Below are 12210 nucleotides of genomic sequence, written 5' to 3' on the forward strand. Positions count from 1 at the left end.
TGGGTTGTGTATCGGAGGACGCATGACTTTCAACCTTTGTCTCTCCCGAGCCCGTACGGGAGTTGTAGCGATGAGACAAGATAGTAGCTACTAAACAATTGGATACCATGAAATTGGGGAGAAAAAGGGGTAAAATTCAACAAAAAAAATGCAATTGTGTTTGTGGATATATTGAAGCAAATTGACCACAACAACCTGACCCTCCACTCATGAAAGAAATTGTCCCTCAGCTGAATCTAGTTCATTTTCCTTGTCCTAAGCTATTGGTCTTTCTGGGTCTGCCTCTACCTGACTGTTTGTCTCTCTCTGCTGTGGTGGATAAAATATTAATTCCCTTTACCAACTTTCTTGTCATTTTCTTACAGTAGCCAATCAAGTTTTGAATGTTTGGACATTTTGAATTATAAAACCATTGTAATATTCTCCCCTAGAGTACATTTAAAATGTCAGCTAGATGTCAGAGTGGAGCTTGCAGACTGTGCCGGACTATAATGAACATACTATGTAGGCCTACACGACTATAACTCTATTTTTAAACTGTGTGCTTCTTGCAATTCAGTCATGACCATAGTTCTGAGAAATGATATTCTCCACTATGTTTTTAAATTGGCAGTCTGCAGTTAAGTGTGATATTCCAGTTGACATTTTTTTGTATACATTTCCACACTATTAGGTCAAAAAAACACTGAAATTGTGAAAATTATGATAATGTTATTTTTGTGGAAGAGCTGTTTAAAAAAATTAATAATGAAGGAATTTCAGCCTGTTTAGCCGGGATGGAACTTTTGGCCCACATCATGATCACAATGTGATCTGATTATTATAGACCAATGACTGTTCATTTGGGTAAGGGGGTGGGCTCTAGACCATCCTATCAGCCAATCAGGCCTGTGTATGTAAATTCTAACGCCATCAGACTGAGCATTTCAAGGACCAAACAAGGCTTAGGGAAATAAATTATTTTAAAAGTACATACAGTATGTGGAGTTATTTTCATAAAATAAATAGTGATTTATTAGACATACAGTGATGATTTAAAAATACAATTACAAAGACTGCATGGGGCTTTAAGTCCAAAAATGTATATAGCAACTGCAGCTTGCTGCTTTAAGGTATAAATACTGTCTAGGCCAGTGTAATAAGGGGGGAATAAGTGATCTGTATGATAAAACTGCAACCAAATTTGGTTTCTCCTGTGATTCACATGAAAAAAGTGGAGGTTGGAGAAGGCATAGATGAAGTTGTCGTTTACTGGGATTCCTTTTCAGTTTGAACTGCATGTACCTGTAAGCCTTTAATAGCCTTGTCACAAATGGGTGACTGCTGTCTCTGCTCTGCCTTTCCCTCCTCCCAGCACCAAATCCTTAAATCACAACACTAATCCTCCCGGACAGTATTTTTAACTTCCATTAGGACAGAAAGAACAGCAATGGGATTAGAGAATCAGTGAGGAGGATGAATCCCCAACTCATGCTCTTGATCTTCTTGCACGTTGAACCAAACACGGTGTAGCTTTTTCTCTCCCTGCTGAATTTGTAAGGAAAGGAAAAGGAAGAAGTCTTGCCGTTGTTGCTCTTTGTGTCAAGGAATGTGAAACGAGTGACATATTGGATTTGTTGGTAAGGTCTTTACTGATTTAACTTTCACTAGGTGAGCAGGATTGATAATTCTCAAAATTTCCTGCCCTCTGAGGGGTCGTACAATGGAACAACCTTCAAAAAACCCTCATCACCTAAAAAAGCTGAAAAAACGGCGCTCCAGTTTGTTTGCCAGCGTGAAGCTGAACACCAGCTTATCCAAGAGCATTGAAGAACCAGACGCTACCTTCCCCTTTGCACAGGAGAGCTCTGTGAAAGCATGGACGTCCATGGACAACCTGGACAACCCTGCAACTCAGACAGTGGTCCTGAAGGAGAACGGGCCCGAGAAGAAAAGGGAGGAGAAAGAAAAACGTGTCGCCAGACAATCCAACATAGTCACCATCAATGTCGGTGGGAGAGTCTTTCACATACCTATCCATCTGGTTCTCCGCTACCCCAAAACCAGGATTGGCTCTCTGGCCCTCTGTACCGATCCTGTGAAGAGGATGACACTCTGCGATGACTACTCCGTCCGCAAAAATGAGTTCTTCTTTGACCGGGACCCCACTTTCTTCCACTACATCTTCCACTTTTACTGCAGCAACGTCATGTGGGTGATGGAGAGTCTGTGTCCGCTCAATTTCGAGGAGGAGATGAACTTCTGGGGTCTCCGCATGAGGGACACTCCGAGGTGTTGCCGCATGCTGTTTGAGGAGAAGGTGGATGAGATCAAAGATGGCCTGAAGGTCAACCAGGAGCTGATCGACGAAATCAAGCCGGCCCACAGGGATGAGGAGGCCATGTTCAAGACCATGTTCCTGGGAGGGTTCCGCAAGGCCCTCTGGGACCTGATGGAGAACCCCTACTCCTCTTTAGCGGCCAAGGGCTTCGCCGTGTTCTCCAGCCTCTTCGTCCTCATCTCCATCGTGGCCATGACCCTCAACACGGTGAAGGAGCTGAGGAAGTACACTATCTACGGCAAGACCTACATGGAGTGTGTGGAGATCGTCTCCATCGTCTTCTTCACCTTTGAGTACTTCCTGCGGCTACTCACCACCTGCGACATCAAACACTTTGTGAAAAGCGGCCTCAACTTTGTGGACCTGTTGGCCGTCATGCCCTACTTCATCCAGATCATCTTTGAGATTTTCACAGATGTTGATGATGCTGGTGCCCAGGAGGACCTGAAGACCATGGCCAGGGTCAGCAAAGTCAGCAAGGTGCTCAAGGTGGTCAAACTCATGCGCATCTTTCGCATCCTCAAGCTGGCAAAGCATTCCACTGGAATGCGGGCGTTTGGCTTCACCATCCGGCAGTGCAGAGAGCAGGTGTGCTGCTTATTCCTGTTCATTATCATGGGCATCTTCACCTTCTCGGCCCTCATGCACTCTGTGGAGCTGGACCAGCCAGGCACCCCTTTCAGCAGCATCCCTGATGCCTGGTGGTGGGCCGCAGTGAGTAAACAACTTATCAACTCCATATTAACAACTTATAAACTCTATATCAGGGGGTATTCAACTCTTAACCTACGAGGTCCGGATCCTGTTGGTTTTCTGTTCGACCTGATAATTAATTACACCCACCGGGTATCCCAGGATTAAATCAATGCTTGATGAGAGGGGAACAATGGAAAAAAAGCAGTGGAATTGTCTTCAAAGTGCAGAGTTGAGTTTGAGGGCTCTATATGTTTTGTGTTCTGTATAATATGCCCTAAATTTCAGTTATTTTTCTATGGTATAATATGTCATTCCTGTTCATTGACACAACTAGTATAGATTTTCCATCCTTTTAACTCTTATTTGAACTCTCTCAATTGATGGTGCCAATGGCAGTATACATAAAGGATCCATTTCCTGTTTGTGTTTCACTTTAATCATGAGGAAACAGGCCCAACAAGGCTTTATGACCAATGGGGAAGGATGACAAAAATACTTCCCTGACTTTTGTTTTTCATTTCTGAGTTGGATAATGTACAGTGCCTTCAGAAAGTATTCACACCCATTCACTTTTTCCAAATTTAGTTGTGTTACAGCCTGAATTTAAAATGGATTCAATTGAAATGCATTTGTCACCAGGCCTACACAATACCCCATAATGTCAACGTGGAATTCTGTTTTCAAAATGTTCATAATTATTTTTAAAACCTGAGTCAATTAGTATTCAAACCCTTTGTTATGGCAAGCCTAAATATGTGCAGTAGTAAAAATGTGCTTAACAAATCACATAATAAGTTGCATCGACTCACACTGTGTGCAATAATAGTGTATAACATGATTTTTGAATGACTACCTCATCTCGTACCCCACACATACAATTTATAGTTTAATGGCTGTGATAGTAGAAAACTGAGGATGGATCAACAACATTGTAGTTACTCCACAATACTATCCTAATTGACAGAGTGAAAAGGAAGCCTGTACAAATAATAAATATTCAAAAACATGCATCCTCTTTGCAACAAGGGACTAAAGTAATACTGCAAAAAAATGTGACAAAGCAATAAAATTTCTGTCCTGAATACAAAGTGTTATGTTTGGGGAAAATCTAATACAACACATTACTGAGTACCACTCTCCATATTTTCAAGAATAGTGGTAGCTGCATCATGTTATGGGTATGCTTGTAATCTTTATGGACTGGGGAGTTTAAGATGCATTTTAAAATTATTTTTATTTATTTATGGAATGGTGCTAAGCACAGTCAAACTCATAGAAGAAAACCTGGTTCAGTCTGCTTCCCAAAAGACACTGGGAGATGAATTCTCCTTTCAGCAGGACAATAACGTAAAACATAAGGCCAAACTACACTAGAGTTGTTTACCAAGAAGAGTGAATGTTCCTGAGTGGCCGAGTTACAGTTTGGCTTTAAATCTGCAAGACCTGAAAATGGTTGTCTAGCATTGATCAACACCCAACTTGACCAAGATTTTTGAAAATAATCAAATGGCCAAATGTTGCACCATCCAGGTGTGGAAAGATCTTAGAGATTTACCCAGAAAGACACACAGCTGTAATCGCTGCCAAAGGTAATTCTACAAAGTAAATTAGATATTTTTGTATTTCCTTTTCATTAAATTTGCAAAAATGTCTAAAAACATGTTTTCACTGTCATTACGGGGTATTGTGTGTAGATGAAGGAGAAGAAATCTAGGCTGTAACAAAACAAAATGTGGAATAGGTTAAAGGGTATGAGGCACTGTATTTGCGTATGGCTTTTTTCAGCCTTTTACCTCATATTAACTCAATTGATGTGGCGGTATAAAAAAAGGATACATTTGTGGTTCACATTCATCACGAGGAAACAAGTTCAACAAGGCTTTTCAACTGCGAGTGATGACAAATACACTTTGTTGACTTTTTAGAATTTCAGAGTATAATAATGTAATCTGCCACATTTCATTGGATTTATTTGCTACTCCAAACATGGGGCAATGACATTGTGTTCATGCATCATAGTCTGTGTGTCTTCCTCTTTGGTGGAGGACATTATTGACTTTATCTCCCGGCAGCTGTTAACTTTTACGTGTCTAATCTCGTCTAATGCCATGTAATGCCTTTCGTTTCAAGCCATGGTTTACAGACTGATTAGAAAAGTTGGATTGGTTCCTGGATCCCTGGAGGTTGAATTGGTCCTTGTTATTCCCAGAAGTATTTCTGGACCTGACATACTGTACATGACTAGTGCTGTAACTAACATCATGATCAACTACCATAATTACCTAGATTAGTATCACGCTTATTCTCAAGAGCTGTCTCCTTCACTTGGTTGGATTCTGATTCAAGTGAAAATATACAGTATGTTCTGTCTTTTCGTTGTCAGCAAAAGAAACCAGGCTGTAGCGCAGCCATACTCACCTGGCAGACCTGACTAAAACAGCGTCAATAAGGACAGCGGGTGCTGACTTATATGTATAAATATTTTTTTTTAGGAACTCAATCAGGCTTTCAACTTACTGCTGTTGAGAGTTGTAATAGTAGAATGGCTGCACAAGGTGGAATTAATTTGTTAGTGCATGGGAATTTTTCCTCTTGTAATGTTATTCATTGACAGGCCTTAGAGTGCCATTTTTAACCTGTCAGAAATGTCCATTTGATTAACTACCGGCCATGTTAGCTAAGTGGGTATAGTTAGGCTATCCAGCTATCAAAATCTTAGTTATCATGGCCAGATAACGTGACCAGGGGCCTCGACCCCCAGGGGGCCACATTGATTTAGTTGAGTAATTTATTTATCACATGAACACACATAAGACATGAAAATATGTGTTGAATTGCCGGCAATTTTTTTTCTCTCTGCCAACAAGAGGGGTGTGAACAGTTTAAACAGCTTGGGTTGCGATGTGGGGGTTTGTTACGATGATGATAAATGACAATATCCATCCGGACCTTTGCCATCTCAGAAATCTGTGTGACCAGACCTTCTCTAATAGTAGTTGAGTACCCCTGGTGTTCTGTATAGTATGTGGCTTTGACTAAAATGTTCTTTGAGATGAATACAACAAGACCATTTCCTTCTTCGTCCTACAGGTGAGCATCTCCACTGTGGGCTATGGTGACGTGGTGCCCATCTCCTATCTGGGTCGCTGTGTGGCATTTGGCTGCATCTCCTTTGGCATTATCCTCAACGGCATGCCCATCTCAATCCTCTTCAACAAGTTCTCAGACTACTACGCCAAGCTCAAGGCCCAGGAATACACCCAGACTATAGGCCCGGGTGTACGCACCTTCCAGCTCAAGAAACGTCTGCGGCGCAAGTTCGATGGCTGCTTCGAACCACAGCCTTCAGACGACTCTGATGACGATTATGACACCACATACCATCCAAACAGGAGTCAGAGCCATGCGGGCGCCGAGTGAGACCCTAATGCCAACGCCCCTTAAATGCCTTTCTCGCCTTCATGCTGGAGACTAACACCCCATCTGCCTCTGACTATATTCTAAGCCGGGGTGTAGGAAAGTAAACATTGGGCAAAGGGGGTGGTGGGGGTGGGGGATTGAGGCTGAGCCAAGGGGAGATAAACCGTAAGCTACAGCTTTAGACGTGGCACGCTAAGGGTGACTCCTCAGTCAAATGGACAGGAATTACCCCCCATCGGGATCGGTTTCTAAGAATAGCACCTGATGCAGTTAAGCTGAGTGGAACTAACTTTCTACCAGGCATTCATGCCTATAACAGAGTAACGACCAACGTTTATTAGACTATATTGCACAAACCACTTCAGAAGCTGAGGGATGGTAGCCAGTAGGCCTTTGACTGCTCCGTGGGATGAAGTGCTAATATAATTTTTTTTTGGAGGGGGCCTCAGATCTATAACATGTGCAGGATGTAAATGTTCAAATCAATACATGCAATTAGGCCCAATTAGTTTATTATACCATGATAAAAGATACTATTGCAGTTGGATGATACTTCCAGTAGGCAATTACTTCTCAGTTTTGGTCAGAAAATGAACATTCAACTAATTAATTGAAAAAATTATATTATAAAAACAGTTTTAAAACGGTATCTTTAATTCATTAGTAGAACTGAATCCAACTCTGACATGGTACTCCGTTTCTACCCAAATGTCCATGTTATGGGCAATAGTCAGTTCAAGTTACACTATATCCTTAAAATGTATACAGTTAGACAGTACTATATAGTACTGTATACAGGACTCATTTGAAATAGACCATGCGATGGGTGTCAAAGAATAAAAGTTATTTCATCTGAACTGTTTTATTTCTTGTTTTGTTGAATGTCTCATGTCCTATTAACAATAACATTTTACCACAACCAGTAAGTCAGTGAAATGGAAGGATGAAGCCAAATACATTGAACTAAAGTCAACTGCAAAGCTTTCTGGGAAATAATAATAAGTGTTTGATATAAATAACAACAAACAAAAACAGTTCTGCTCTCCATTGATAAAAAATATTTGATTGTAATAAAATCTATTTTCAAGGTTGAAATGTGTGGCTTGCGCTCAAATAACTACAGATCGAGTATTGAAACAGAAATCAAGACCACAAGCAACCAGGCATTGCAGTAGTTTGATACGACACAGATAGGCTGACTGTCTAATAGTATTTAGGGATAAGGCGACTGAAAGGATAGCAGCAGTGGCTTTTGACAGTCGCCTGGCAGTGACCTCTAGTGTTAACCTGGGGCCATGGCGCTGTATTACGACAGTAACAGTAAGGAGTGAGAGGGGCCAGAGAGGAAACGGACCCAAGGCTATCCACACACACATTCATGCTTTGAAAAGAGATTGTGTGACGCTATATCAGTACAAATAGTATTCACTGACGCCACAATGGGACTCCTTGGTAACGCTATTCTCGCTATGACGCACTTCGAATTTTATTGTCTGCATATTTTCTTGAAATGCAAACAAAACAAGATGTTACTGAAGCCCAATAGCCCAATGCTAAGTTCTGCGTAATGTCTGTGGCATGAATCTGTGGTATGAATGCTCATGGTGACTCCGTTTTGAACTTGCATCCTGATTTTGTTAGCTTTTCTGAGTCTAGTGCTATTTGGTTGTTGGCACTTTGCTTTTACTGGTATTTCCAGCATGATCCACTAGGTTTGCTGCAGATAGAAAATCATACAGTAGGAAAGCTCTCTCCAATCAATCATTGTCTGGTTGTGCGTGTCTGTTTGGTGGGGCTTGCCTAGCTCTGCAAATCTTAAAATCACACAAAGGGAATACTATCAGTAGTACTTTGTGCAAGCTGATTCTCTCCAACGGACTCAGAAGTTGTAGCTGTTGGCGTAAGACATCTGGGCATCATACGTAAGACATCTGGGCATCATACGTAAGACATCTGGGCATCATACGTAAGACATCTGGGCATCATACGTAAGACATCTGGGCATCATACGTAAGACATCTGGGCATCATATGTTACATATCTTTTTTTTGTTTTTTTGTTGTTGAATTTGACCCCTTTTTCTCCCCAATTTTGTGGTATCCATTGTTTTAGTAGCTACTATCTTGTCTCATCGCTACAACTCCCTTCCGGGCTCGGGAGAGACGAAGGTTGAAAGTCATGCGTCCTCCGATACACAACCCAACCAAGCCGCACTGCTTCTTAACACAGCGCGCATCCAACCCGGAAGCCAGCCGCACCAATGTGTCGGAGGAAACACCGTGCACCTGGCAACCTTGGTTAGCGCGCACTGCGCCCGGCCCGCCACAGGAGTCACTGGTGCGCGATGAGACAAGGACATCCCTACCGGCTAAGCCCTCCCTAACCCGGACGACGCTAGGCCAATTGTGCATCGCCCCACGGACCTCCCGGTTGCGGCCGGTTACGACAGAGCCTGGGCGCGAACCCAGAGTCTCTGATGGCACAGCTGGCGCTGCGCTGCTGGCACTGCGCCACCCGGGAGGCCCGAACGTTACATATCTTTAACTTGATTGCTGACATGCAAAACATTTTGGGACTATATCAACAATGGACTAATGAAAGAAATACCAAAAGATGCTTTTTGGGTGGAGCTTTCCTTTAAGATGTTGGCTTGACAGTCCAATAAACTTCCATGGTTGGTTTCATTGACTCTCCCCTTTAACTGCCCCTAATTTACCCATTTTTAGCAACAACTTCTGAGTCTGTTGAAAAGGATCAGCTAGAGCAAAGTGAGATGTAGAATCCCTGATATACAAATAGTATTCCCTGACAAATAATAGGCTTTGTGCGATTAAGATTCACAGAGCTACACTTTCCCTGGCTTAGGCCAGGGTTTCCCAAACTCGGTCCTGGGGCACCCCTGGTGCACGTTTTGGCTTTTGCACGAGCACTACACAGCTGATTCAAATAGCCAACTCCTCATCAAGCTTTGATTATTTGAATCAGCTGTGTAGTGCTAGGGCAAAAACCTAAATGTGCACCCAGGGGGGGCCCCAACAAAGAGTTTGGGAAACCCTGGCTTAGGCGACCCCCCCCCCCACACACAAAACACACAAACACACAGAACCAGACAATTGATTGATTGGAGACAGCTTGAGTCAATTAAATAACATTTCCTAGGATTTTCAACCTGCAACAATATGGTGGATCATGCTGGAAACAAAATGCCCCAAAAAGCATGGCCCTTGTCCTGACACATTGCCACAATTGGTAAATAACACCTCCAAGAAAATATGCCAACTAATTACAGAGAATACATATCACATTTTCAAATCATTTTAAATGGAAAGTCCATAAATGTGGAGATTTCTGAAGCTTTGTGTCACATTTTCATAGTAGAAGTATCATTTTGCCTATACTTGCACCACTAACTTAGTTCGTAAACCCCATGCCTGGGCGGCAAGTAGCCTAGCAGTTAAGAGCGTTGGGCCAGTAATCGAAAGGTTGCTGGTTTAAATCCCTGAGCCTGACTATGAAAAATCTGTTGATGTGCTCTTGAGCAAGGCACTTAACCCTAATTGCTCCTGTAAGTCGCTCTGGATAAGTCTACTAAAGTACTAAAATGTAAAAAACAACATTTAAAATCACTAGTTGACATGTATTTCTCTCATACGAGAGTTCTAGCCTTGATGGGAACTCTTTTTGACACTACAGTGGTGATCTCAAGATCAGGACATCCTTTTCCTTGGCCAAGGTCGAATGGCTCCTTGTGAGAATCCCCGCCGGGCATAGACAGTAGAGCATTATATAAAACCCTAGGAAGCTCTCACAAGTAGCCACACATCCTCACCTCATCATACAGTACCTGCTCTGTCTATTGGCTGTTTGTGTCATTGACTTGGGAGCAAACATCATCAACATCATGGATGCTAAGTGTCTCTCATGGTGGTTCCCCATGTTTGCGATGTATGTGACCCAGGGGCAGGACGTCAGGGTGAAGCCGTATGGTGGTCACATCGTGTGAGAGCTCCAGACCTTGGACAATACCACAGTGAGTACAACTCTCAAGGGTCCCTCCTGTAGGTTTTCAATCCAACCCTGTTCCTGGAGCACTACCCTCCTGTAGGTTTTCAATCCAACCCTGTTCCTGGAGTGCAACCCTCCTGTAGGTTCTCACTCCAACCCCTTTTGTAAGTAACCTGATTCAGCTTATCAATCATTAGAGTCAGGTGCGCTAGATTGGGGTTGGAGTGAAAACCTCCCGAATGGTAGCTCTCAAGGAACAGGGTTGGAGTGAAAACCTCCCGAATGGTAGCTCTCAAGGAACAGGGTTGGAGTGAAAACCTCCCGAATGGTAGCTCTCAAGGAACAGGGTTGGAGTGAAAACCTCCCGAATGGTAGCTCTCAAGGAACAGGGTTGGAGTGAAAACCTCCCGAATGGTAGCTCTCAAGGAACAGGGTTGGAGTGAAAACCTCCCGAATGGTAGCTCTCAAGGAACAGGGTTGGAGTGAAAACCTCCCGAATGGTAGCTCTCAAGGAACAGGGTTGGAGTGAAAACCTCCCGAATGGTAGCTCTCAAGGAACAGGGTTGGAGTGAAAACCTCCCGGATGGTAGCTCTCAAGGAACAGGGTTGGAGTGAACCTCCCGGATGGTAGCTCTCTAGCAACAGGGTTGGGGAGCCCTGCTCTAATAGCTTGTTTCACATGTTTTATGATGCTGTTGTTTGTGCTTTCACAATGTACATTTGTGAGTTCAATTTAGTTGAATCCGAAAGGCATACATGTATTTTTATACTGAAAAGCACGAGAATGGAGGTTATGGTGAATGGAATCCTTTTCTCAACCAAGCTAACTGACATTTGCCTAAACTGTAAATGATGCCTTATTCAGTTCTCCTTCTACAAGGGCAATTCTGAATTGGCTGAAAAGGGACCAGTTTGCCAACCTAAAGACTTCAGAGACAGAGACTGGCAGAGATGTGGTGAGGCAGAGAGACAACCAGGAATCCACAGAGAGAGTAACAGAAGACCAGCAGAACCATCTAGGGTTCCCCAGCACACCTCCACAGGTCCAGGGGGAAATGTAGCTTTCCACTGTCCCTCTGAGGTACAACGTGTCCACCCGTACCCGCTGAGACGTGGGGCCTGCTGGGGTGTGCTGCCGGTTTGGCTGCAACATGAGCGAGCTGCTCCAGTATTGCTGACCTATAGCTAATGCTAGGCTAGAGATACATTTCACAAAGAATTGTTGGTTAGCCATTGGAATGATGGAATAGGGTCAAATCGGTTTTATTTACGTTTGTTGGAGCACCATTATGCAGTTGTAAAAAAATGTTTTTACTGAAATGTTAGGGTCGTTTTTCTTGTCCTGAATTGTGTGTTAATTTATTCACCAGAATATTGTAGTTGAATGACTTGTGTAAGGACAAAATCAAGACGAAAACAAGTTGCTGAAAGATGTTTTATTTATAAAGTGTATTGTATTCATATTATACTTGCTTCTCACCTGCACAATGAAGGACAACAAAGAATGCCAAATGTGAGTTTGTCCTGCTTTTGAAGATCATTGAGTGGTGGTTACTTAATAGATCTTATGTATAACATGCTTTTTGACATCAAGCTTCAAATAGGGACAATTACCCCTGTTGAGAGGTTTCTGGAACAAAATACCTCCATGTTATGTTATAGGGGTACTTCACCCAAATTACAAAATAATATATTGGTTAAAAAGTTACTATTGGTTATAAAGGTACTGTTGACATTGGATTTGTGCCACACATGCTGAAAAGTTGGCA

At 42.7% G+C, this 12210-nt stretch overlaps 1 protein-coding gene across 1 annotated transcript; it reads left to right on the plus strand.

Moving 5' to 3' along the window:
- Positions 1-1404: 1404 nt before the first annotated feature.
- On the plus strand, positions 1405-8436 carry si:rp71-39b20.4 (potassium voltage-gated channel subfamily V member 2). The gene is made up of 2 exons (XM_024412343.2): positions 1405-3034; positions 6107-8436. The coding sequence occupies exons 1-2, from the start codon at positions 1703-1705 to the stop codon at positions 6434-6436; spliced, it is 1662 nt and encodes a 553-aa protein (XP_024268111.1). The 5' UTR covers positions 1405-1702; the 3' UTR covers positions 6437-8436.
- The last annotated feature ends 3774 nt before the right edge of the window (positions 8437-12210 follow it).

Source organism: Oncorhynchus tshawytscha, linkage group LG28 (genome assembly GCF_018296145.1).
Source record: "Oncorhynchus tshawytscha isolate Ot180627B linkage group LG28, Otsh_v2.0, whole genome shotgun sequence".
Taxonomy (NCBI): domain Eukaryota; kingdom Metazoa; phylum Chordata; class Actinopteri; order Salmoniformes; family Salmonidae; genus Oncorhynchus; species Oncorhynchus tshawytscha.

What these genes read in the sequence shown, in the direction of transcription:
- si:rp71-39b20.4 (XM_024412343.2), top strand. Translation starts at nt 1,703, where the DNA reads ATGGAACAACCTTCAAAAAACCCTCATCACCTAAAAAAGCTGAAAAAA. An exon ending in ATGCCTGGTGGTGGGCCGCA is followed by an intron (nt 3,035 to 6,106) that starts GTGAGTAAACAA and finishes TTCGTCCTACAG; the next exon opens with GTGAGCATCTCCACTGTGGG.